The following is a 26,989-nucleotide window of genomic DNA, read 5'->3' as shown; positions in this document are numbered from 1 at the left end:
ATGCGGCGCTTAGGGACATGGTTTAGTGGGCATGGTGGTGTTGGGTTGTCGGTTGGACTCAATGATCTTAGAGGTCTTTTCCAACCTTAATAATTCTATGATTCTATGATCTCAGTCATGTTGTTTCTAGGTGCATTCCTAGTTGCTTGAAAACAAGTCATACGCTGAGACCATTGGTCTTTACTGCACAACCCAAGTGTGTCAGGGATGTTCTCCACATTTCTCATTAGGCTGGAGAGACTCTTCCCTCTCCCAAAAAAAGAAATGGTGGCTTTTTACAGCATTTGGTTTGGCTTAGCTACAGTTGGCTAGGCACCTTGCTGGAACTTCCAGGTGAAGTCCTCTCATCTGTGTCACGTACAGAGCAGATGAGAGAGTCGTAATGGTCCTTTGGCCCCAGAGTCCTGTAGAAAAGCTTCCAAGTTCTTGTCTTCAGGGGTGGAATATATCACTATTTCCTCTTCTGTTTCAAGGAGAGGAGGGGTGATGGGAATGGGAAGAGCTTCAGTTTAGTTTAAGCTTCTCTAGGTTTCTCACGTTTGTATCGAAACACAGATGAGGTTTCCATTTTATCACTCAGAATGTGAATACATTTCAGTTGGACTGGGGTGAACCAAAGTTTAGCCATTTCACAATTAGGCCAGATTAATTCAAATACCACAAAGCTATGCATTCAAAGGATATGGGAAGATGAACCATGAAACATTATTAGCCTTCTGGGTTTCTGGAATAAATATACCTGCACTTGAACTTACTATTCCCAAATGAAACCAGTCAGGAAACTGGTTGCCTCCACAAAGAACCAAGGAAAGTCTGTCACTTGAAGAAACTTGCCCTAGTGCTTTGGAGTACACACAATGTGTCCAGCTATATTATGTCTTTTTTGTCAGATGAAGACCTTGGTAGTGAAAGTACAGAAGAACCGAAACATGCCATGAAAAGCAAGAAGCAGAAAACAGACATCCCCTTAGAGCCGGTCTGGCATTCAGACCTACCAATCTCTGAAGCTGTAGGAGGTTCGATAGCTACCAGCTTTGGCTCTACTCTTAGGAAGATGCCTTCTCCTGTGCTGGCATTGAGTGCGAAGCCATAAGGTCTCACCAGTAGCGTCAACTGGTAGACTCCGACTGGCAGCGTCTCCATCTGGCAAACCACTTCGGTTTGATTCAATGTTATGACATGGCAGGTTGTGTTGTTCACCTCCACCTGCAGGGCTGGCTTCTCCTCAGTGAAGCCAGCTCCCCTGATAACTACTGTGGCCTGGGACCCATCATCTGAAGGAATATAATCAACAAGATGACTCATGAATTTTAGTAGCAATGCCCAGGATTTACTTTCAACCAACAGTTAAAAATTTTTACCGTCTTTATCAGAACATCCTAAAAACTACACCATTGATGATCTCTCATTTTCCCCCGTAATGCCTATTCCTGCCTGTTCCTGTCCAGCTATTACTTTTTTCGTTAAATTTTTATTAACAATAACTTGAGCCAAGAGCCACCTTTCACTTTAAGCACCAAGCCTACCACAGTTTCTCTCCCCTTTATGCCTCTACCATCTTCATGTTGCTGTAAAAACTTCTGTGCTACATACTTTAAGACTGGAACTGATCAGAAGTGTCCCACTAGAAGGTGCAGTTTCCATAAAATCAGACATTTCCAAAAGAATACACACACACACACAAAATCATCAGCATCTGGCACATCTTTTTCACTAAACAGTGTTTTTGCCATTTTGTTCAGAGACAAAGCTCCATTACCTGACAAATACTCCACGTCACTGACTAAGGGTGTCAATTCCTGGCTGAACTGGAAAGAGCACGAACCAGAACAGTTTGCAAGGACATCATTCACCACCACCACCACCTGAGGACAGAGAAAAAGGTTATCTCAAAGCTGGGAAGGGAACAGAGGTGTTTCCTACAGCCACATCTACCCGGTAGACCTGCAGAGCGATGCCAGTAGCCACACTGAGCTACCGAGAGCACTCTGTGCCAGCACAGAGCACCGTCAGACAGCTGTTTATACTGCTGCAGTCTCATTACAAATTTAATCGCAAGGCTTGCTAGGGCTCAATCTTAGGCAAAGGTGAGCACAGCTTTGGAAGCTGTATCTCAAGCCTTTCTTGGTGTCTGCAGGATCCTATCTCCCATCTTGCTGGGACCCACAGCTCCTCCCAGCTCCTGTTCTTCTAGTCACCCGTTGAAGATCCTGCTTGCCACACTCCACTTCTTCCCACCCCACCTTGGGAACAAGTTTATTATGTTTAAAGCACCCTGTAAGACTAATTAGAATGAATCCCAGAATGTTTCTTGTCAGCATGCAGCCCTCAATTTTATTTTCTTTTTCCCTTGTTATTCATGCTGAAACAAGAAACTTGGGCTGTCACCTTGATTATTTAACAAGAGAGATCAAGAGATATCTCTTCTGAGATCTTGATATCTCAGAAGAGTCAACTGGCAAAGCATAGGGCATAGGAAAGCCCCTCTTCATCTCTCTCCCAGGTATTAAGGGTGCGCCAGGAGAGTACACCAATGCCTGCAAAAAGCAAAAGCAGACTGTCTCCAAAAAACACAAGGAGCACAGAGTTGCAAAGTACTCTGCTTGAATAGAGACACAATATTTTTACACTTGTTGCTAGCAGCAAGTCAGAATAAACCTTCAAAAACAAAGAGGAAATCTGATTGCTGCTGCTGTTCCTGTTTCATTTGGTCTATTCGAGGGTATGTCTGCACTACAGATGGCAGAGATATCATAGGTGGTTGAGCCACTGGGAGCAGGGCAGTCCTCATGTCTGGGGAACAGGCTCACCAAAAAAGCAGCATGACCTAGCCCCAAATGCACCCCAAAGCACAGCTGGGCTTTGAGCACATCCAGCATCACCCTATTATTGCTACAGTGCCCAGCAGTCTTCGCTGGAAGCAAAGCCAGCAACGTGCACCGCTCTGCAACATCTGAGAGCAGAGTTTACAACACATTTGTCCATCCAGCAGACTCATTCAGCCAGGAAGCCCTCCTTGCTCCCTTTTCACACGTGAAGAATTGAGATCCACAGAGGCTGAGGGACTTGCCTAATTCACAGACTAGTACCACAGCCACCATCTCATTTATTTTGCCTGTCAGTATAACAGCTGGAACGCTGCAGATGAATAGTGTCATTCCCAAGTTCGGTGACCAGCACCGTAGGACGCAGCAAGGGTGGCAGTCCAGAGACAACGTCAGCCCTTGGCCACTGCCTCAAAAGAAATAAATTGTCTTCCATCACCCATGATGACCATTCTCCCCACCTGCAATAGCTCTTGGAGGAAAAGTCCTGCCGCACAAACCAGGGAGATTAATCTGACTGATTTATGGCAAAGCACAGAACAGTAGATTTCTGAAAGGATTTAGTGGCAGAAGTAGGTACCTGGATACCTGTGAGACTCCTGGATCTACACGACCCAGGTGAATCAATAGGAAGTGTGACAACACATGAACTCACCTGTGTTTTGTTATTGAAGGTAGCAAGCATGTCCCCAAATATTGGCCCAATAAACACACCCCCATCATAAACCACACGACAAGAAACAGTTGGCTTCAGACCAGTCAGGTTTTCAGCAGAGACCTGGCAAAGAACAAAGAATTTAAATTTCTCACCCTTTTCCGTCCTGTGATTTTAAATTAAAACCGTTCCCCCAGAGTTCATACAGAGTCATTACAAGGCAGCAAACAACTCCTAGAAACCTATTCTTAAGCTTCTCCCATAACTCCTGTCTCCAGGTCTAAATCTTCATCATCCAAGACTTCACAACACCTCCCTGTTTCCATCCTCACCTTGCAGGCAAGAAACTGAGGCAAAGAGATTCAGGAACCAACTTTGCAAATGAACTTCCAATACTCAGTGATATCATTTGGAATTAGGCATGGAAGTAGCTTTGAACATCTGCTTCTCAAAGACATGACTTTGGGTGAAAAAAGGACGTGTGCTACAGCTGAAGATGCAGCTTAAGATTTTTTCACCATCCAGGCCAATGTCTTGAGTATGAGAATTCATTGCTTTGTCAAAGATAATTTTACAGTTTTAGAAGCTGATATACAAAGAAATACTTTTTCAGGAAGGAAGCAGCTCAGTCTTCTACTTGAAGCAAAACTTAAACGATAAATCTTGTGATGGGAGAGTGTGAACTGAACCTTCATCTGAGACTTATGAGAACCAGATATGAACCCATAAAGAATAGTTCTCAGAAAAAAGACCTTCTTGGCCCACAAATGATGCCACAAACCTGTACTGAGCTCCAGTTGCTGTACTGAAATATTAATGTGATTATAGCAGATTTAATTTCAGTATAGCAGTCCCTTTATTGTGCAGAGCTGCAACAAAGCACAGAAATTACATTCTAGCCTCCTCATTTTGAAGCACAGGCTCTGAAGATGTAATTTCTTGTCCTGTAACTGCAATTGTTTTTTTAATCATCTAATCTGGAATTTCCTTAAGCTGCTGTTCCTAATAGGAAGATAGATTGCCTAAGGTCCCATGGGTGTTTCCATAAAAACAAACATTGGGAGAATGACTCAGCCAAGGCCAAAGGCATTGAATGGGGTTCAAAGTGGGTGTTAGTAAGAGAAATTACTTACACTGATAACGTTGGGCAAGTCCCCAGTTTTTGTTTTCCAAGTCAACGTCCAGATGCTTTCATAGCAAGAGTTTGAGTCTTTGGTCACAATGAAGTCACTGGTGTTGAAGTACGGGGCTGTAGAATTATCTATGTTTTCTTGCAAAAGCTTGCGGAGATGGTGGGAGGAGATGTGCACTGAAACATCTGCAAAAGACGTTAGAAAGCAGTGGATTTCCACATCCCTAGGAAAGCATATCTACCTGCTCCTAGAAAAGAAAGCTGTTTCATTATTAGTGCAAGGCTGTTGTGGTTCAAACCTCTGCAACTGCCAAAAAGCAGCAGAGGGAAATTTACTAGATCCCAAATGCCGAAAGATCTGCACTATTTAATAGCTAAGAAAACCTAGAAACTTCTTGCCAGTTGGGACCATCAGAAATTTTGTCTAAGTAATACTTTTCATTACATACAACCTATATTTTTAGGAGTCATAAAACTTCAGTGTGCAAGTCATGTTCCTTCAAAATAGAAAGATTGGAAAGTTCCTAGGTGGGGGTGGGGGGGAAGTCAGTCTATGAAGAAGACTTTGTAGAGTCCAATCCCAAATAAATGCAAATGAGGTCCTATTTCTTTTGATATAAATACCCATAGCCAAAGCTGCAGGTACAATAAATCTCCCTAAACCAATTCATAAGAAAGAGGGGAAAGCACAACACCTGGGAACAGGGCAAGAGTAACGGATTATGTTTTCAAAAGGTTATATTCAAAGCAGGGCACTATTGAGACAGCCTTCAGCTGTTGCAGGAAAATCTTAAATGACAACATGGAGGAAAGAGTTATTTCATGAATATTCTAAGGTTACATTTTCCTGTTTTATGATTTGACTTTATAACTGAGTCACCAGTTCCTCAGTCAAGAAATTTATCATTGGCCTTGCTCATATTAACCTGCTCACGTTCATTCTAAGCCTCTTTGAATATTTAAACCAAACACAAGAAAACCTAGCACATCTAAAGGGTGACCAAGTCAAGCAATTCTATGCACAAAAGCTTTGTGGTATCTGCAAACCAGTTACCAATCCTGGTAATCCTAGAAGAGAATGAATTTCCTGGTAACCTGCACGGGTCTTGTCATACAAGATGACCAGAAGTATACATGCTGGAGAAATATCAGTGTAATGAAACCTTGGGATGCAAAATCCCAATTCAGGATCTGATCCAAAGTTCTTTAACATTAAGGCAAATATTTCATAGTGGCTGTACGCATTTTGGAACAACCCCATACCTAACATCTAGAAATACTGCCCTGCCTATAATCCTTAACTTCTGTCTTGAAGGACGTCAAATGAAAAGACCTAGCAACTATTGCAACGGGTTTAACCTGCCAGCCTGTACCCTGAGCATTTCAAAGGTTCAGTATTGTCTCTTCTTCACTTGGCTTCCTGCAAAGAAAATCCAGGACCTGTACTTGCACCTTCTCTTACCTGATATCACTGTATTGGCCAAGTGGATGCGGAAGGTCCCTCCAATAGGTGGAGATGACTTCTGCAGTCTCTGAATGGTGAGGCTGACTCTCACATCCTCCGTGGAGACATAGAGGTAGCCATACTCCTTAGAGCCTTCCGCAAGCAACGCACCTCTGTGTGACAGAGAGGGTTCACATGAAGGCATTAGCAGTTAAGGCCCCCACTCCTGACACCCCCATGTCACCAGCAGCAGAGGGACGCCTATGGGAACAACGCTCTTGAAGGACCTCAGGAGAACGTGTTCAGAGCTCAAACAGAATTGAATACCCCCAACTTATACCTACATAACATAGGCAATGCACACAACAGAAAACGGTGGAAAACCACCTTTTTTAATTACGGTAGAAGAAACAGTTCATGCAGCACCAAGCACAAGCAAGTCCTGCCCCACTACTGGTGTTTTTAAAGGACCAGCTCAATGCAGCCTGGACAGCAGCTACAACATCAAAGCAAAAAGATTTCCTACTTCATCCTGTAGTCTCCTAGAGTCTATCAAAATCTTAACTCCCCTAGTTACAGCGATATTTCATATTAAAGTTCACCCAAAGCCCGATTTCTAAAACTTAAAATATTTTCTCCCTTGCCACTGAAATTCTCCTTTTTCAAAGGAAAAAGAGACTCTTTGTGGTACAACGATGCCACCATGTGGTTAAGTGTCTGGATAACAGCTAAAGTCTCTCAGACCTCAGCCGTGGCTTCTGCAGAGCAAATTTCGAGAATACAAAACCAAAGGGACCACTGAGCCTGCTCGTCTGATGTACAGCCAGTACATCAGATTTTTAGCTAATATTCCTGTCCCGACCGCAGCAAGTTATATTAGAGCACAGCAGGTGCTCAGTTAAGAGAAAGAGCCAGGTTTGTTTTGAAGATATCTAAAGACAGTGATCAGCCCACCCATTTTTAAAACATGCACTGGTTTCTGTTTTCAGTCTTCCTGGCTTCAGCATCACACACTGGCTTCTCTTAGATCTTCCTCTGTGAGATGCAGAAGCCCACCAGTGCTAAGCACTTCTTTTTTTTTTTTCCCGGTGAAAGGTACTGTGATCAATCCATTTGTTAATCTTTTTATAAGCTAAACAGATTGAGCTTCTCAAATCTTTCTCTCCTAGGCATTTTCTTCAGCTCCATAATCATGCTCATGGCTTCCCTCCCCACCCCCCCCAGTTTTTCTAAATCCTTTTGAAAAATATGCTCATCAGTGCTGTAGGTAACATTCCAATGCCAGTCTTGTTAAGGCTACACACAGGAGTAAATATTTCCCCTCTTTCTGTTAGTTACACCTCTGTTTATGCATATTAAACCTCACAAACATCCCCCTGTATCCTCATCCTTGCCTTTACCATTGGTGGTTCATGTCAAAATACTACATTTGACCCTGGGAATTAAATGTGCTTTTCAAGAAAAGACTTTCACGAGTCAAATCCTTCTATGCTGTGCTAGCTAAGTTGACTTCTACAAAACAGCTAGGTCTGAACTGTGGTTTAACTGTTTTACCAAATGACTTCTTCGGCTTGGGCTTTGCAGGACAGTAGTCTGCGCTGCTGATGAGCAGATGTCATGTTGGGAAAACTGAGGTATAAACTGGATTGTGTCAGTCTTTTCCTTTGTGCTGACTTGGACTATGTCTCTGAACCCCAACAGGTGATTGATGAATTCACCAAAGCCATGGATTTCACCAAGAAATGCAAGGACTTGGCAACTCCAGGAACCAGACCTAATTTTCTTCAGATCTTAGCCAACTTTTAAAGGAGAATCTAGTTGTCTTCAGAGCACTCAAAACTAATGAAACATTGCTTTGCATTTGCTTGAAAGAGGAGAGACCACAAGGTAAGAAACCAAATTAACTTACAGCAGGCTGAGGTTCACCTTCTGAAAGGAGGTTTCCTGTGGACGCCTGAGCAAGTGGGTGAAGTAAGTGAGCCAAACTGAAAGCTGGCTGCTGTAGAGAAGAAGAGGCTGCATCGTTCCAGCTTCTCCCTTGCCTGGCTCTATTCCCATCAGGTCCTTGCTGACTCAACTGGGTACAATTCAACTTTTACAGGACTTACTCTCTGCCAGTATAGCCCTTTAATGTTGCGCTCTCTGATCTGGTCAGCCTATGACTCTGCCTCCTCTTTCATTGTTGGGACTTCCAGAATAGAAACCATCTCAGTAAACAAGGACACATAAGGTGGACTTCCATTGCCTAACATGGTAAATGATGTCATTAAAGGTATTTGGGAACATCTCTGGCTGATCTCCATCCACTGTTCCAGAAGGACTTAGATCTCCTTCTAGTCCTACATCATATCTTGGTGTCCCATGCATATCTTACATACCCCAGGTTAGCTGAAACGTCTTAAGCACCTCTGGTTCAGCAACTGAATCCCACTCATACAATGGAACTTCAATACCAAAACCATATACCTTCACTAAGATGTCTACAATATATGTTCAAGATCCTATGTGGTGAGCAAAGCTCAAAACACTCGTGCTGAGACTGTGAAATTAAGTATCTTAATTTAGAACTGCAGCCCATCTACTGAGTGCAGACATCTGTGCAGGATTCAGTAGTCTAAACAGTCTGAACGTGGCCTATTTGAAATGCCTAGAGGAGAAGACTCCAATGAAAGCACAGGGATTGCCAAGCTGCAATCTTATCCTCCACTGCCTCTCATGTCCTGTGTTAGATGACAACCAGCTCCAGACATGCCAGGGGGAACTGCAAGAGGTGTTACAGGGTATTGAGATGATCTACCCACTGTCCCTACCTTGGAGAGAGAAGGGGCAGACTTGCACCACAGCCAGACACCATCCAGGACACATTGTAAGTGGGAGAAGACCCCACCACAGACACTGCTTCAACTATCCTCCCACCTGGCGGAGGTGGTTTGGGATCTCTCTGAGAAACTGAAAGAAAAAGAACACAAGCATTCATTAGAGCAAGGAGAACAGCTGTCACTATGGCTAGGTTATTTTCATTTTCATATATTCCCCCTCAAGCTGGAAACATATCTGCTTGGGGGCTTTTTGTTTGTTTTTATCTGGGCAAGACCATTGAAGAGTTACATTTGTAGAAACACATTTTCAGATAAATCAAGAATATTGATATTTGGCAATTTCTTCTTGATTGTTTTCACAAAAAAATACACGTTCAAGAAAACAAAATTATTTTTGTGCCAGTTGTGAAATACTCTTCCCCTTTGAAAAAGTTTCAACCAGCCCTATCATTAAAGATTTTAATGGAGTAGCCTGGCAAGATGGTAACATTAACAGAAAAGAAAAAAACAGATTCCTTTACCAGTCACAGCTCTATCTGCAATGATGACTTCATCAAGGTAAAATGATCCAGATGTTTCCTTTTGCAGCACAGGGCTCAGCAAGTCTATCTGATGCACAAACACCGGGGAATTGGCAGGGAGGTCCTGGAGAAGCGCGGAGAGATTCACACACCCCTTCCAGAGGTCAGTGCAGGTAAATGTCCAGCTGGAAGACACCAAGGTTGTGCAAGCTCTCTTTTGCTGTGAGGTAGTGCCAATGACTGACTTTTGAGGTGCTTTGTGAAGCTTCCAGGTAACATCAAGTACTGCTGTTATTACTATTGTTATTTCCTCACACACAAGGCACTCGCTCAATGGCTTGTGATCACTCTCTGCCTGTCACTGTTGGGTTCCCCATAGTGAGAAACAAAGCTTTAGATCTCCGCTTAGGTGTCCTCCTCTGCATCACAGGAGTGGGATGTGGGAATGACTACCGCTGCTCTATTTTTGGCAAAACACTACGATAGCATCAGTGACCTCAACAGGGGTCAATCCAGAGTTCAGGCCCCTTGGGAATACCAGATGATTGCTCAAGGCTCCCAGCTCTCTCCACCATGTACTGATTTAATCCCAACCCCTTCTTCCCCTTCCAGGCGTGCATTCACACCTCTCACGCAACCTTACAGATACCCAAACTACCAACTTCACTTCCTGAAGTTCTTCAGACACTCCTGATTTTTTAAGTCTGCCTGCCCCAAGCTTCACATCTAACATCAAATGTTTTCTACCCATGTAATTCTAAGAGAATAAAGAAAATCAAAGACTACACCAATTTTCAAAACTTTGTGTGCCACTGATCTCATGAGGTTCCTGGAGGAAAAAAAAAAAAAATCAATTCATCTCTCTGTCTCACTGCAGAAAATCCACTGGCTATTGCCAAAGAAACTGGGAAATTAATGTCCACAGAAACCTTCTGGTGTGCTTACCAGAGACAGAACAAACTCTCCATCTGTGCACTACGGTGAGATAGTGCATGTAACAAGAAACATGCAAATTTGCTCAAAAAATCCTCAAAAATAATGGATTCTTTGCATTCTTTGCAGAATGCTCTGCAGGGACAGAGCATGTGTCAGCTTACCCCAACTGGCAATTTGTTCCTATACAAATAAGAACTCCTCTCAGTTTTCCTAGTACACCTTCTTACTATGGAAAGTATAATCTCTGGATACTATAAGTGTCTGGATACCTTTTAAAGTCAGTTTCATTGAAATCCCATAGGCAGGTGAGGTTCCTCTTCACATTGGTGAAGGACACCGAGATATGAAAGATATTGCTCATATGGCCTTTATGTGCAAAACACACCTGCAAAAATGAGGAAAAAAAATTTCACAACTCAAACCACAGGTAATTTATATGTAATGTCTGTAGAAGATATATTCTGTTTCAATCCCAGTTTAACATTAGTAGGGAAACGTGTTGTTCGAGGTCAGCAATAAAGGCCACTGCTTAAGACCAAATTGCCTTGAATAGGCAATACCTACAGAAGACAGTGCATGGCACGCAGGTGACCTGTGTGCCACCACATGGTGTGAAACGGACCCCTTAGGCTTCAGTGAGGTTTGGGGGCAAAACGTAGCTGGGAAGTACCAATAGGGATTTCAGGTATCTGCGAGGGAGGAAAGGAGACTGGAGGAGTTGGTTTGATTTGCAAGGTACAAGGTTTGGGATGGGCGTCAGGTGGGGAAATAAGACTGGAAGAGGTCTGTGAAGGGGAACTGGAAGGAGTCTGGAAGGACTGCAGGAAGCTCTTGGGATGAGTCTTTACCTCCCGCCTCCTTCCTTTCAACCCCCAAATATTTGTCTTCCCCCAGGCGGCAAGGAAATGGTGACAGAGTTGAAATCAAGACCTTATTTCTATTAAAAGTAGATGTGGAAGATAAGCAGAAAAGTGGGTGAGAGTGGACACCCAGATAACAAGGGTTTTTTTTCCTTTTGTCAAGAAGTGGTCATCCCTGCACCTTCCATCTTTTCCCAACACTACCCCACCTTTTCCTTTCCTTCAGGAAGGGTTGCACCCCCAGGAGCAGATAGCAGCCAGATGTGTTAAACAATATCTACGTCTCAGGGATCTCAAACTATCCACCCAGTCAATAAAAGACACTCTATTCTGTCCACAAACATAGTCCAAAGACATGATCCTTTGTGGATTTGGGGGAAGTCTAAGCAGACCAGATGATTTTACGTTGCTGATTGGGCTCTGAGTGTTCAGTACCCAGTGCAACGTACTCATCAAGAGCAGCCACTTACATGTGTGTATTCAGTAAGATCATATCTTGGTAGAGATGATGGGGAAGTTTTCACCAGCTGGCTTGGTCTGTGAACACTGAACCTCCCACAGAAAGGCTCTGTTCCACTGACGATGTGTCCTGTGGTAATGACGTCCTTCATATCTGACAGAGATAAAAAAAAAACAAGAGGGGATGAGAGGCTTGAAAATGACTCAGAAGACACCAGTACAGCCAAGAGATTCATGAAGATACAGGAAGCGGGTATCCAAAATTTGTCAAACAGTCCTACTCTTAAGTATTCTCCTGCCCAGATAAATGGTGAACATCTCCAGGGCAATTGTTCCCCAGCTTAAGTGTGCTGGAAGACAGAAGGAGGGATCATTAAATTACTGTTCTGACCATAAAACCTCATGGCAAATAACACTGCCTTTAGCCATATAGAGTATGTTTGACTAAATCCACTCTTCCTTTCCAGAAAACACTCAGGCAAAGCTGGAAATTGATGTATAAAACAACAGCGAATACACCTTCCCCTTTGGGGTGTTTGTTCCATTGGTCTATCAACCACGCTGCTGAAAAACTGCTAGGATTTCTTTTCTTCCTTGTACATAAAAGACTTTCTTCTGTCACTACATACTGACAATTCACATTTTCTTCCAGTAAGAGAAATAAAGCCTGCAAAATGAAGTTAATAGCAGAGTTAAAAAAAAAAAGAAAAAGTCAAAAGGAGGTAGCTGTGGTTCTTTGCGCGAATGTTGGACCTGTTGAAATCTTCACTGGAAGGAATTATGAATGTCGTAGTTTAGCTGTGTTCAAGGGGAGATTATGTAAATACAGGGAAGGGAGAGCCACTGAAGGTAATTAAATTAAAAAACATATTACACTCAGGAAATTAATTGAGCTGAAAATACTTCATATTTGGAGAGAATTAATGATGGATTATTATACATAATCATCCATCTTCCCTAGGCATCTATTTTGGTTTCTGGTGGACGGGACACTGGGCTAGATGGACCCTAGGTCTGAATGTGTGTGGCTGTTCTTTTACTTTCCTGGCATCCATTCACCACAATTTCACCATTGTTCTGATGTCTTTTAACATCATCTACATTTTACAATCATCAATGACAATTCAAGTTCTCCTTTGTCCTACTTGTTATGCATCAATTTTTATTCCCACTGTACTGTTGAACTATCATTGGCTTTTAGCTAAAGTTTTCCCCTTTTTACTGGCAGAATCGTAGGTTTGGGATCACATTAAGAATGTCCAGTTGCTGTTTTCATTTTTCTGCATAAAGCTTCCCTCCCTCCCCAATTAAGGTTAATTAATTGCTTTCCTCCACTTGGAGGAATCAATCACCAAATGTTACTGGCTGGGACCTGTTCTCTCTCTCCATACAGAATACAAGAATGTGGTACGAGGTCTCTGGGCAATCATCTACTTTTTGGCATAGGATAAGTATACTATTATCGCTGTCAGATATAGAAACACAGAATGGTTTGGGTGGGAAGGGACCTCTACAGGCCATCTAGTCCAACCCCCCTGCCGTGGGCAGGGACATCTTCAACTAGAGCAGGTTGCTCAGAGCCCCGTCCAACCTGACCTGGAATGTTTCCAGGGATGGGGCTTCTACAACCGCCCTGGGCAACCTGTGCCAGTGTTACTGGAGTTACTTCCTACTAGAGTAGCTTTCTGATGTGCACAATACCTTCAATGTTAGAAAACTCTTATCGATAATTTTTTTTTTTTTTTTTTACAAAAGCGATTGATATTTTACACCTCGCCTGGCCAGTCAAGTACACCACAGATATTTGCACTGTTTCACTTTCAGTCATCAAGAAACACTGAAAGCAAAGACCTCCAGAGTCAGAATCAGGCATTTCCACAGCCTGAGCTGTAGCTATGGGAAACACCAGATTTGTTTCCCCAGCAGAGACATTGAAACATGAATAATTTCACATGCCCCAGAACTTGCATTTTTCTCTCTACTCCTAATGTTTCTAACAACCAAAACATATCACTTGCTTTGATAAGTGTGTTGCAATATGACTGAGTCCTACAATGTATTACAGAAAGAATCTCGCATTATTACATTAATCATGTTGTTTTTAATATTAGTTCCATAAACTCCCCCATCAGAATACATACAAATAATGAATAGCTGAGAAACATAAATGTATGTACTTAAACACATTAAAAGTGTAAAATTACTATCATTAAAAGTTTAAAGTACATTTATTTCATAAAAGGAAATCAACTCTCACAGTAAATACTGCTTATTTGTCACAGAAGGTCACTACCTTCTTTCTCAAAGCCATCACGGAAAAGGATTTTTGCAGAAGTTGGCTCAGTTTCACATCCTATTGAAAGAAGTTCCTCTATTGCTGTTTGCACCTTTAAAAAAATTAAGAAAGTGAAAAGCAGTCACAGTACAATGGTGTCCGGATCATTTCAGCAGAGAGCTTCAACACACACATCATCACTACATTTTTCATCAGCTAGGGACCGGTGGCAAGGCAGCTCTGAACAAGCAGGTAGCCAAATGGTAGAGAATAAAATTCAGCTCAACACAGTGTAAACTTCCATGTCTGGTACCCTTCGGGGGTGAGAGACATCCCTTAGGTGTCCAGCAGCCTCCTCAGAAAGGTGCAGATTTCTTACATGAGCTACATCACAGCTTGGGCATCTGAATGCCCCTCCAGGCTCCACTAACTGTGTCGACCAGGTGTCTAATGACCAGCACGGAGCTATCACCCAGGGTAGTTTTAACAGTGACCAACTACCGCATCAAGAGACTATGGGATTTTGAAGAAGACACATCAGAGCTCCTGTCTGAAGCAAGAGCCATACACTGCACTTCTGGTCTTAGAGGAGAAGTCCAAGGGTCTGGTATCTGAAGATACCACATACCTCATTGCAGACATGACAGGCCAAGATCAGATGCTGTGACATGCTTAGAATATACCTGGGAGTCAGCCCCCCAAAAAATCCCACTGCAAGACACTCCCAGTAACAAACATCACCCCTACATCATGTCAAATTTGTTTCGGCTTCTGGGCCAAACGCTTAACTGCTGTCAAGTACCAGAGCTCCATCAATTACACCCCAGCAGAGGACTGGGTGTCTGCATTTAATGACGCCTACCTGGCGAGCTGTAGCATTTGTGGGGATCATTCGGTGCAATATGTTATTCCAGGAGATACTGAAACATCCTGTACCGGACACAGTCAACGTCTGGCAAGCAAAGAAGCAAATAAATAAATGAAACCAGATACAAACTGCATGAGACACACAGACTTCAAACCTGGTATCTGAGGTACCTGAGGAGGATTTTACAGGCAGCATTTTGCCTTTTTAAGCCTCTGTAAATCAAGAGTCCCTTCAGCTACTCTTAAACTGCTCTTGTCCTCCATGGTCTCTCCTGACACAAGCCCTGGGCTCCTGTTCTTAGATTAACGGGAGCACGAAGGATACACAACCTGTGCAGACACGCTGACAGCCACAAATGGTCCCTACAGCTCCCGAGCTGCAGCTGTGGGGTTTAACCACCAGGAAAAACTTCCCTCACTGCTGAGCACTTCATCAGGCTGTAAGTTTCTATCATCTGATTACAATATAGGGTTGACCAGATAACACACACTGAGTGTGTTGTCACTAAGGAGGGAAAACAAAAACTATCCTAAACTTGTATTAATTAGCATTAGTTAACAAGGGGAGGCATTAATGGGTGAGATAAAACCTGAGGGGGAAGTCAGCATTGCTTACACCTTAACACATGAGCAGATTATAATGCAGCCATAGGGTTTACATACGCCCAGCAATGTGTGCAAAAACCATCTTCAGCTCATGGCGCTATTCTCATCAACTATCTCAGCAGGTTAAAACCAAGGTGGGAACACATTTTCATGTCTAGCACCGACAAGGCCACTACAATTAGGATTTTCTGCCATCCGTGTGAACTGATTCAGGGCTAGTCCAGCTCCCAGGGTCAAGCACACAGCACTGACCTGCACTTCTGGAAGATGCAAGGCGCGAGCCCGAATTTCGTGTCTCTCGATGTAGTAGTTGTTCACCACTTGGGGATTCAGCCACGTGTTATGTATCTGGACTCCAACTCTCATCCCATTGCTGGGTGCCTTTCCCTGATGCAGCGCTTCCAGGTAGTACCTCGAACCAGCAGTTAGCTCAAACTTCTGGGATTTTGGCTGCCAACGCTCACTCCAGCTCTTCACCCAGTTCTCAGACCACTCCGAATTGCCGGCAGGGAGAGAAGCTATTCTCACCTGTGTCCAGACCAACCCAATCAATCAGTTACAGAGACATTTCTCCAGCCCCAAAAGACACTTTGTCCAATACCACAGCTCCAAAAAAACAGACTTGTGCTTATAGCTGATAGCAGTGGGTTGATGGTTGACACATTCCTTCCTATTATACAGGAAAAAGCCATCATCTCAAAGAGCTTTGGTTTAGGGTTCAATACCGTAAAGAAGATAATTCTTATGGCTGACCCTAGCCCTAACAACAGTTCCCCATGCAACTTTTCATGGGTGACTTCAGTTCTACATCTCATGTTCTCCAAATACAAAAGAAAGAACTGTGTCTACAGCCTTCTGAGATGTAGCATGTTACCACTAGTAAGACCAGTAATGCTACATTTTTTTTAATAGATAAGTCCTTTATATTTCTTCTAGCCCTGTTCAGTTACTAGGCTTAAGAATAGCCCAGAGAAATAGATCACCTTCATTTATAGCATCCTCTCAGCTTTACAAAGGGAAGGACCAATGTTTTCAGAGGGCAAAATTTCAACAGGCAAAAAAGGAGGTAAACTGAGGAAGTCAGAGAGCAAGCCTCCAGGTTCCCTTGCACAGATTGTTGGTGATGGTGATGTGCTGAACTAACAAAAAGATCTTCCGGAAAAGACATTAAAAGACTCTGGTTGCAAGAGTGAGTTTTTCATTGGCTGAGCAGCTGATAGGACCAATGTAAAACATCAGATATAATCATACAGATTTCAGTCTGCAACAGATTCATAATAAAGGCCAATAAGCCAATTCACACTGGGGAAATTTCCACTTGTTATGACCGTAATTAAAACCATTTCCCACCCTGATCTCATTTTTAATCTGGCAAGAGTAATACCTTATGTTCTGGATCTTGGGACAAACTTAAGTAGAGAGATGCCTGACCATCTGCCTGAATCCAGAAGGTGTAATTGTTGGTCTGAGGAGCCACAAAAAATCCACGAAGCCTGGAGCTAAGCAAAAGCAGAACATCTGTAATACACAAAAGAGTTACTGCAAAACCCCCCCAGCCCCACACCCCACCTTCACACGTACACTGAGTGACAAGGAAAGACTATGAGACCAAGTTATAACAAAACAAACTCAGAGATTTTAAAACTGAAGGAACTTCAAAATGACCCATTTTCACATTAAATGTCATTTACGCTTTACAGAAGTTTTCAAAAAGGAAAAAAAAAACCCAAACCAGCTCCATGAATATAAGTATGGTTTTGTTGTTGGTCACTTTTTTGTGCATTTCTTCTCAAGCAAAGTCTTAACCCTGAACAGGCAGGACAAGGCTCAAAATCACACACCAGATCAACTGAGAAAAACAGAGAAGTGATAGAAAAATGAAAGCATTCATGCATATTGCGCAGCTTTTCAAGGGTGTATCTGAAGAGGCAAAGGGCACCAACATGGTTCAGATATTTTTGCAGCTTGGGGCAAATCAGTTTATTTCCATTAACTCCACCTGCGCTGCAGCTGCCAACATCAGCTGAGGATCTGGCCCTCCACATCTGGCCGGAGCTCCAGCCCAAGACAGCCTCTAACTGGAGCCCCTTCTACCTCCGCAGCAGTTTCTTTTGTGGTATTTCAGCACATCTAGGCCAGGTAGAGCAGAAATACTGAGTGAAAGCAAAAGGAGGAAAAATAAAACACTTCACTGCATATATTGAGCTTCAAAAGGACCTCAGAGCAGAGGGTTTGCTTTGATTTATAGGAGATATGCAGTAAGGCTCTGCTATAAAGAGCTGTCAGGTGTTATTGCTACACCTTACACTGCTAAAGGTGACTTCCATGGCTTCATCTTTCTTTAAGATCACTAAGTACCTGAAGGACTTCTTCGCCCCAGACAGAAATCTTACTGGGGAACTGGCATTAGGTACAAACTGCCATCTATATCCAGGACCTGCTTCTGTCAGATCAGAGGCATCATCCCAGACTTCAAAGAGAAGCCCTCTGTTTCCTAGAAAATTAAAATAAAGGTGTTCTCAGTAGAAGCCAACAAAAATCTCAGAGCACATGCTAGAATCAGTGGTGTAAGGAGGCAAGCCAGAACAGAAAATTTTAATAATAAATTGGCTCTGTTTGTGGGTCTTTTTTGCAGTCCAAGGCAGAACAGAGATCTTGCTTTAGGGAATTTGGTCTACCTTGAAATCCCCCACCAGAAAGAACAAAAATCTGCAGAATACAGAGCATCCAACCAGGCTCACGTCTGCTCTTGCAGGAAAAGGTACTGAGATGGCCCACAGTCAAAATGAGCTAAGACTCATTTCATGCACAATAATTTCCTACTGCAATGCTCCGCTCAAGCGGTGTCCCCAGAAGCCTCTGCAGTAGGTCTAGTTCAGCTATCCTTCCTCTAAATGTTATCCATACTTTTTTCCTCTGATTTTCCACAGCCCTACACACCAGGCTGACCTTCCTCCCACCATTGCCCATCTGTAAGTGGTGGGCTGAGCTCTCCACCTTGCCTTTCCTTGCTACAGAATCACAGAATGGTTTGGGTTGGAAGGCACCTCTGAAGGTCATCTAGTCCAACCCCCCTGCCGTGGGCAGGGACATCTGCAACTCGATCAGGTTGCTCAGAGCCCCGTCCAACCTGACCTGGAATGTTTCCAGGGATGGGGCATCCACCACCTCTCTGGGCAACCTGGGCCAGTGTTTCACCACCCTCAACATAAAAAATTTCTTCCTTCTCTCTAGTCTCAATCTCCCCCCCTTTAGTTTAAAGCCATTCCCCCTTGTCCTGTCGTAACAGGCCCTGCTAAAAAGTTTGCCGCCATCTTTCTTATAAGCCCCCTTTAAGTACTGAAAGGCTGCAATAAGGTCTCCCCAGAATCTTCTCTTCTCCAGGCTGAACATCCCCAACTCTCTCATCAGCCTTTCCTCATAGGAGAGGTGTTTCATCCCTCTGATCACTTTTGTGGCCCTCATCCCTATCAAACCTAGGAGAAACTGACAATTTTGAAGCAGACAGAATTTTGGAAAGCCCTGTTTCTTGATTGCATTCATCACCAATCGACTTCTGCCCCCCATTTCCATGTGTATTTGCTTATTTGGCCCTTCAGTTATTTGAATACCGTACCTGGCTGGGGGGCACCAAGCCTCCTGCCCTTGCCGACAGGCTCAGTGGTGCATCTGATTTGCTGCGGAGAGACATGCTTGAGTTTACAGGGGACACCTGGCAGCAGAAAAAGGAGACAAATGTGCTGTGAGAGACTTGGAAACACAGCTGAGCTGCAGCATGAACCCATCTTGTCTCCAAAAGGGGTCAACACTTTGCTAAAAGCCTGGGCTTATGCCATCAAACAAGCAAAACGGTTCATGCCCACAGTCAGAATAACGGGACTTTCCTGATGGTGAGTCCTACAACTCCCGCACTGCTATCCATCAACATCAGTTGGGTTTTGTGGTCAGGGCCGTGACCACTGTATTAAAAAAAACCCAAACAAACACACACAAAACATTTAACACATTTCTCCTCTTACCTGCAGCGGTGACCTGCAACGGCTCCTCAAAGAAATCCCCCGTGACAGTGAGATCGGTGCCTCCTCCGAGACTCCCACCAGCTGGGAACACAGAGGTTATTTCTGCAGAGGAAGGAAAAGGGGAATCTGAAAACGAGCGGTGGAAAGGTTAATCCCAGCCCTATTTCTGTCAGAGCCAGCAGTGCACTTGCACTGTTTCCAGCCGGAGCAGGCCCCTGTGAATGAAACAGGCATCTCACTGATCCTTCACGGGGTTTTTGGCAGCCGCTGGGATTACACCAGGAATGAACAACATGGATAACTTGGCCGCGTGACAGGAGAAATACTGTAATGCTTGCACTGTTACTTAGCAGTGGCTGCATCTGTCATGCTCGGATTGCAAACCGGTGTATTCTGTGCTATTGAGGAGCCCTGCAAAAAAAAGTGGAAATAAAACTGTTTTAATCCTTTTGACCCTGTCTGACTCACTTCTCAGTTTAGCCTGTAGGTTTAGATGTTACCACACTTTCCAACTGTCTCTTAGGGACAAATGGAGGGAGCTGAACATGTGACATCTGAGTGTCCACATCATGACCATGAGAATCTTTTGGAATTTTATCTCTGTTCTAGTCATGCCCTTCCACGCTGGAAACCTATTTTTCTCTTTGGTGGCATTTACTCACTTTGCACTCAGATGTCCTAGTTTAACCACCCAATTGTACTTGTACGGTTCTGAAAAAAGACTAATAAAAAAATGAGGGAAGTTTGTCCAGATCTGCATTTTTTTCTTAATTTACCTGATATTTAAACTTTACTTTTACAATATTGACTACTGTCAAGTGCAGTACTGTCTACTGGATAGATCTGGCAGATCTTGTTTCTGCTGGTGCTCTGCCAATAGCCAACTCCACTCAGGGTTATTTCATTTTACTGTGCCTCAATTTGTAAACAAAATTTGACATAAAATTATCCTCCTTTACAAAGTGATTTGAATTTATAGCTGAAACAAGCTGTATGCTATAAACAGTATACAAAATGCAGGCGTGTATTGGCTATGTTCTAAAAAAAAAACCAAAAAAAAATGCTTTTGTTATCTCTTGAACCGAGCTTCTCAGATACAGCCCGTAAGGAACCAGTACGTTCATTACATTAACTTCAGCCAACTTAATGGCAAGAACTTGATGGGACCTTGCTGGGGACCCGTGCGAGTGAACCAAGCGGTCTTTCAGCTTTATGCAACCTCTGATTAAGGTCAAAGGCTGCCCAGTGCTCTGCAGTCCCTGATCCCCTAATTCTGCTTTGGCTGTGGGGCATACAGCTTTGTTGAATCTTGGTGTCCTGGTTTCGGTAGGGATAGAGTTAATTACCTTTCTAGTAGCTGGTACAGTGTTTTGGATTTAGGATGAGAACAAAGTTGATAACGCACCGATGTTTTAGTTGTTGCTGAGCAGTGCTTACACTAGCCAAGGATTTTTTAGTTTCCCATGCTCTACTGACTGAGCAGGCTGGAGGTGCACAAGAAGCTGGGAGGGGGCACAGCCAGGACAGCTGACCCCAACTGGCCAGAGGGACATTCCATACCATGGGACGTCATGCTCAGTACAGAAACTGGGGAAAGCTGGCCGGGGGGGCCGCTGCTCAGGGACTGGCTGGGCATCGGTCGGCGGGTGGTGAGCAATTGTAAAATCACTTGTTTTGTGTATTATTATTATTATCATATTATTATTATTATCATATTATTATTATCATATTATATATATCATATTATATATATTATATATTATATATCATATTATTATCATTTTATTTCATTATTTTATTATTTTATTATTATTATCATTTTATTTCAATTATTATTATCATTTTATTTCAATTATTAAACTGTTTTTTATCTCAACCCACGAGTTTTTCTCACTTGTGCTCTTCCAATTCTCTCCCCCATCCCACCGGGTGGGGGGGAGTGAGCGAGCGGCTGCGTGGTGCTTAGTTGCCGACTGAGATTAAACCACGACACTTGGACACTGTTTGCCCATGACCATAATCTTGAGCGGGTGCTCAGGATTTCATTGTCTGCTGTCTACAATATAGCTGGAAATGTCACGTGGAGGTTATTATTGTTAATGTACCTTAATTTTTTTTTTTTTTTTTTTTTTTAAATAATGGTGCAGTAACCTGCCATTCACCATTTATCCAGAACTCAATTCTTGGAGTGGCTGAACATCATCTCCTCCTTGTAGCTGATGTGGGATTTCTCTCATCCTAAGGACTGCATTTCTAAACTCTCAATCTTACCAAACACAGTGTGATTTAAGGGAAAAAGGTGTTATAAAGCTTCTCTAGATGCAACACCTCAAGTCTACTGCTGATCTGACAAGACGGGGAACAATGATAAAGCAACATCATCCCAAATCCTGTCATTCTGCTGTTCCATGGCTGACTGTCTCAGGTTAGGCTGTACAAAACAGACAGAGTTCAAACATACTGAAAAGTTCAAACATATTAAAACATATTTCCTCTTGTCTTGAGGACAAGAGGAAATGGCCTGAAGTTGCACCAGGGGAGGTTTAGATTGGACGTGAGGGAAAATTTCTTTACTGAAAGAGTGGTTAAGCATTGGACCAGGCTGCCCAGGGAAGTGGTGGAGTCCCCATCCCTGGAGGTATTTAAAAGATGTGTAGATCAGGCACTTAGGGACATGGTTTAGTGGGCATGGTGGTGTTGGGTGGACGGTTGGACTCGATGATCTTAGAGGTCTTTTCTGACCTCAATAATTCTATGATTCTATGATTCTATATCCCTGTCTGATACAGCCCTTGGCAGCACACCCAGCCTTAGCACATAAATCTGGTCTTCCTGAAATTTTTGTTCTGCAGCTTTTTGTGTAGTCAAACCCATACCATGGGAGTGGCAAACCTAAACTGAGGACACAACAGGATTACATCCTTGGGAAGAGAAACAGTGAGAGGTCTTTCCTTAGACCATGCTGGGACTCCCAAGAGACAGCGCAGCCAGTGAGGTGGATCAGTGCAATACCTGAATGCGTCTGATACAAGAAAAGCTCCTGTTTGGCACTGATGAGCCAAGCACCTTTGTGTACTGCTGACCTGCAAGAGAGAGAAAATGTCTGAGAGATCCTTGGCCATTTAAGTTAAAGTAGACCTTCTTTTGCCAGAGCTGGACACTCACTCTCCAGAGGAACAGCAGAACATTTCTACAAGGACCAACAACACCTTTCACCAAGCACATTGAGGCGTTGATTCAAGAGACTCCATTACATGGCTGAAACTCTTTATTGGAAGTACTGTCCTATTGTAAAGTATGGTTTTGACGGTGTGCAGCCATTTTCACCTCCTTTTATGGCTAAATTCTTTCCCATTTGGATGAAGAGTTAAAAGCAAGGTGAAAAGATTTTATTCAGCTAGGCTTAACAGATGACTTATGCTTTGGGCACTGAAGCTAAAGTATTAAAACCCCAAAGCAGAGATGCTTTGGGGGGAGGAAGATTCTCCCTTTTCATTCCCAATCTGATGATAGTTTTCTCAAGATCGCAAAACCTCATTTCTAAGCAATGAAACACAAGATTCAGTAAAAATGTCATGCATTTATCCCGGACTCAAATGCAGCTGTCCCCCCATGCAAAACCACAGAAAAAGAGAGAAAAAGATTCTTTTACTCACTTTCCTCTGTTAAACACCGAGAAGCTAACATTGTGGGACCCTGGAGGAGAGAAAAGTAATATGCTTTATGGCAGAAGCGTGGAGGGCTCCATGAAGAGTGCATCCTACCAAACCTTGTCCAGGTGTCCTGGGCCTGATTCTCCTCTTCTTTATACTTTCCTTACAACAGTATAACCGTGTTGATTTCAGCAGAGTGCGTGTGCAGGAACTGAACCGAGTATCAGCTTAGGGAGCTTAGAGCCTTAGCCAGTAGGTAGACACTATACTGTAGATACGTACAGTTATGTACCTGAACCTGCAAGCTGAGTTTCAGGAGCAGGATTTGGTTGCCTAAGCATAAGTGCTTTGTGTCATCTTGGATCCTGTGGATCCTATCTGACCTCACTTGCCATGCTAGGAAGGTACAGACCTCCTTCAAGACCTCCATTATCTGACACCCCACTGGAGAACTCCTAGATACCCCAAGATATCTCAAAAGCTCAGGCTATTGTATTGCGCCATCAGTGTTTATGTGAGAGCTAGATACTCATTTCTATTTTATATATTTAACTCAGATCATCTTTCCCAAGCAGGAATCTTGCTACTAAAAGCCTCCAAAAGAAATCAGAAGCTTCTTCAGAGTGCTTGGAAGCAAGGAAAAATGAAAGGGATCCAACCTGCTACCAGAGAGACCGTGAATAGAAGTGAGCACCCAATTTATCTTCTGATAAAGCAGTAAAGGGAAGGTCCACATACAAGGATTAAAGTAAAAGTAATAAACTGAGCAAAGACTCCAAATCACATTGTTGCTGTCAGCAATGTCCACATCATGTCATGCTTTCACTTGAGCACCGCACTTCATTTTCTCCAAAGCTGCGCAGAGGATGCAAATCACGACAGCAGCTATGATGAAGACTGCTAAGCCTTGATCTGAAGCAGGTTTTGTGGACTCAGCCCTGAGCCACATTCCTAACTTTGGAGACAGAACAGGAACTTATGATTGACACCCTCCCTCTGCCCTCTGAAGTTGCAGGAATACAAAACCCCATGCTTTTTACCCCTTTTCACCAACCTATATGGTCCCCTTCCACCCGACACTGCAGGGTCCCCAGTCCATCTTCTGCCCGAATAGGGTAGCTGTGGAGAGACAAAGGACTTTTCTGAGCCTTGGGAGCAAAAAGAGCAAAATACAGTGAGAATCATCTAACCAAAAGGTGTGGGCTTATACATCTAAGCTAGTCACACTTGGCTCCCTTTAGAAACAAGGGAGAGAAACAGGTGAGATGGGAGAGGAACAACCCATCTCCCCACTGATGATCAGGAGTTCAGCAGCTTAGGAGAATGCCTCCAGCAACACACAGTGCTCCAGCTTGTTTCCAGAAGCTGATCCTGTTGGCAACCTTCAGAACCCTCATTTGAAATAAAAGCTGAGGGGAGACAAGTCTGGGCACATGGTGAGGGTGAATAGGACAAAAGTGTTTCCCCTCTACTTGCTCCCCTGCACGTCCCTAATCTGTAAGTAGGAGCAGATAGCAATTAAACCAGATATGCTGGCATTACATCAAGCTTCCAGAGCCATGGAACGATGCAAGTCCCATCATCAACTAACATTTGCATTTAAGTCCCCCTCCTGGGAGCCATGAGGAATTTTGCAGTGCAATAAGAGGGCCCCCTGAGGACCCCAGGAGTCTTAGCACTGACTTCCACGGGAGCAGGTTTTTCCCCTGGTTCCCTGTAAAAGCAGCCTCCCTTTTCCAGGGCTCACAGGCACTGTGAGAAGTGCATCATTCATAAAAGAAATGCCGCTGCAGAACCCATGGCTTTTTCTGTAATTCAGCAGGGTGCAAGACCAGCAGTCTAAAGGGTCTCCTGCAACTTACAGAAGAGAAGGGTACATTAATATCAATAAATGAACAGGGCCAGGGCCCAGGCACCAGAACCTGTCTGCCTATGCTCTTAAATTTTTAAAGCTCTACTTGCCCAGTCTGGGCTTAGATCAGCTAATCCATCTTTCAAATTAATGTCTATATATGACTGAAGACAATGCTATTGACTGAAGACAATGACAATAGGTAGCTTGGAAATGGCTACCCTGTTTTGGAGTCTAAAGATTTGAACAGAACAGATGTGGCCAGGGCATAGTATATCATTTCTGGGCCAGAGAACAGCCCCTGGCCCTGCCTGGTTATGTCGACAACAACAGTGAGCCATCAGCTTTCACCCACCCCTGTCACAGACCATATGGTCAACTCCCCACGGTCCCCCCTCCATCTTAAGCCAAAGCAGAAAAGCTTTTCCAAAAGCCAAGAAAATTTTTGTGCACAAGCTGTGCTGAGCCCTTGCACCAACACAAACCAAAGGCTAGTCAAGAACTGACATGCTTCCAGCTCGCCTGTCAGCAAACGAGCAGAGACTGGTCCATCCGTCTCCTTCCGCCACAAGGATAGCTGGTCTAGGCAAAAGGACAGGAAAGATGAGATATGATACAACAAAGTTTCACGAACAAAACACTGATCCTGTTAAAATCAGCAGCGAATGTTTTCAAATGGGACAGGAATTTCCCCTCACTTGTATCTAGCATTTATTAACCTCCTAGAAAACTGGACAAACCCTGATATCTCAGATCTCAGCCTGCAAAGTATATTCCCCAAATACTGCAGGAACTGCACCTCTGTAAAGATTGTGGCAGGACCACCTTTGAGACAGCTAGCTCTGAACAACCTGATGCCTCCTCCCTGTAGTAAAGGGTTGGTAGTCTGAGACCCAGGAGGACTACGCTCACCCTTACCTTCCAGAAGCAGCAGGCAGCACAAGTACAGCATCATGCTCGTACAGCCATACTGCTTCAAGATACAGCTCAGGCATTTCTTTATTTCACTGAGGGAAAACACTACAAACAACCTCTGCTAGGAATCATCCAAGCTCCTAATAGCAAATCCAAGTATCCCCACCTTAAAGAACCAATATGGCAAGAGGCAACTTCCACAGGAAAGGAGAAATCAGGTGGGAGCAATAAATTCACAGTAATTAGCATAATAAGCAAAGGGTAGCAATGCTTCTTTGAGAATTAACAGGCAATTAAGGAAAATATGTAATTAAAACCTGTAATGCAAACACTTTGCTATTACCCATGCTTCAGAGTGTAGTTTTATGAGGTTTTATCAAGAGTTTGCTTTTATTAATACAGCTTGCTGATATTGAGATGCCTTTCTTTTTAAGGATGAACAGAAAAAAATTCAGCGCTGCAAAACGTTTGGTTCCATTGCATCCCATACAAAGCACGGAAAAGGGTGCAGAACACCCTTGGAAGTATAAAAACGGTTCTCTTTTTTGTTCCAAATCCTGAATCAGTGTGACTGAGTGACAGACTGCTCTGGTCAAGTCCAAGTCCTCACCTGGTACGTATTTACTAACACACCAAAAATGGGCAAATTATGCATGTGAAGCTATGATGTGAACCTGTCTGGTATGCTAAGATTTTGAGGCCATTTCCTTTTTGGCGACAGTGAGGTTAAGCTGTAAATGAGTAATCTACAAACGGAGCATGCAGGCACGTCCAACCTGCAGTCAGGCAGACCAGCCTTTCTTCCCACTGATCAAAGATTTCACAGTTCCACTAGAGGCAGGTAAAACAATAATTAATATCGAACAAAGGATCTAACGTGCATCCAGTGAGCAAAAATGTAGGGCTGATAACCGGGTGCAGCCGGTATGGCAGGAATCTGCACTGGACTTCCATTCTCACTAGCAGAGAATTTAGTTACTTAGCAAGGGACATTTCCATTCAGCCTGAGAAGTAGTTAAAAAGCAGCTAGTGGTCAAATATCTGCTGCTGCAATCAAAATTTCTGACTACTGAGAATACACACCTTCCCTGGCTCCTGAAATGATCCTTAAAATGCCAGCACAGTAATTATAGATTAATACTTTATCTTTA

At 43.4% G+C, this 26,989-nt stretch overlaps 1 protein-coding gene across 3 annotated transcripts in view; it reads right to left on the bottom strand.

Moving 5' to 3' along the window:
* The window catches only part of PKHD1 (PKHD1 ciliary IPT domain containing fibrocystin/polyductin), a 284,017-nt gene that overhangs the window by 244,422 nt on the left and 12,606 nt on the right, over nucleotides 1–26,989 (bottom strand). For all 3 annotated transcript variants that reach the window (XM_076332602.1, XM_076332604.1, XM_076332603.1), the window contains exons 8-27: nucleotides 25,431–25,505; nucleotides 24,126–24,190; nucleotides 23,075–23,114; nucleotides 22,431–22,501; nucleotides 19,419–19,520; nucleotides 19,016–19,111; nucleotides 17,758–17,893; nucleotides 16,784–16,898; nucleotides 15,652–15,927; nucleotides 14,789–14,878; nucleotides 13,945–14,038; nucleotides 11,663–11,805; nucleotides 10,602–10,717; nucleotides 9,397–9,581; nucleotides 8,867–9,005; nucleotides 6,075–6,229; nucleotides 4,614–4,798; nucleotides 3,481–3,603; nucleotides 1,760–1,865; nucleotides 996–1,274 (exon numbers count right to left, since the gene is read on the bottom strand). In XM_076332602.1, the coding sequence (XP_076188717.1) occupies nucleotides 996–1,274; nucleotides 1,760–1,865; nucleotides 3,481–3,603; nucleotides 4,614–4,798; nucleotides 6,075–6,229; nucleotides 8,867–9,005; nucleotides 9,397–9,581; nucleotides 10,602–10,717; nucleotides 11,663–11,805; nucleotides 13,945–14,038; nucleotides 14,789–14,878; nucleotides 15,652–15,927; nucleotides 16,784–16,898; nucleotides 17,758–17,893; nucleotides 19,016–19,111; nucleotides 19,419–19,520; nucleotides 22,431–22,501; nucleotides 23,075–23,114; nucleotides 24,126–24,190; nucleotides 25,431–25,505 (2,591 nt within the window). The remainder of the gene's footprint in view (nucleotides 1–995; nucleotides 1,275–1,759; nucleotides 1,866–3,480; nucleotides 3,604–4,613; nucleotides 4,799–6,074; nucleotides 6,230–8,866; nucleotides 9,006–9,396; nucleotides 9,582–10,601; nucleotides 10,718–11,662; nucleotides 11,806–13,944; nucleotides 14,039–14,788; nucleotides 14,879–15,651; nucleotides 15,928–16,783; nucleotides 16,899–17,757; nucleotides 17,894–19,015; nucleotides 19,112–19,418; nucleotides 19,521–22,430; nucleotides 22,502–23,074; nucleotides 23,115–24,125; nucleotides 24,191–25,430; nucleotides 25,506–26,989) is intronic.

The sequence above is a fragment of the Aptenodytes patagonicus genome, chromosome 3 (assembly GCF_965638725.1).
Source record: "Aptenodytes patagonicus chromosome 3, bAptPat1.pri.cur, whole genome shotgun sequence".
Taxonomy (NCBI): Eukaryota; Metazoa; Chordata; class Aves; order Sphenisciformes; family Spheniscidae; genus Aptenodytes; species Aptenodytes patagonicus.
This window is presented reverse-complemented; position numbering and strand designations above follow the sequence as displayed.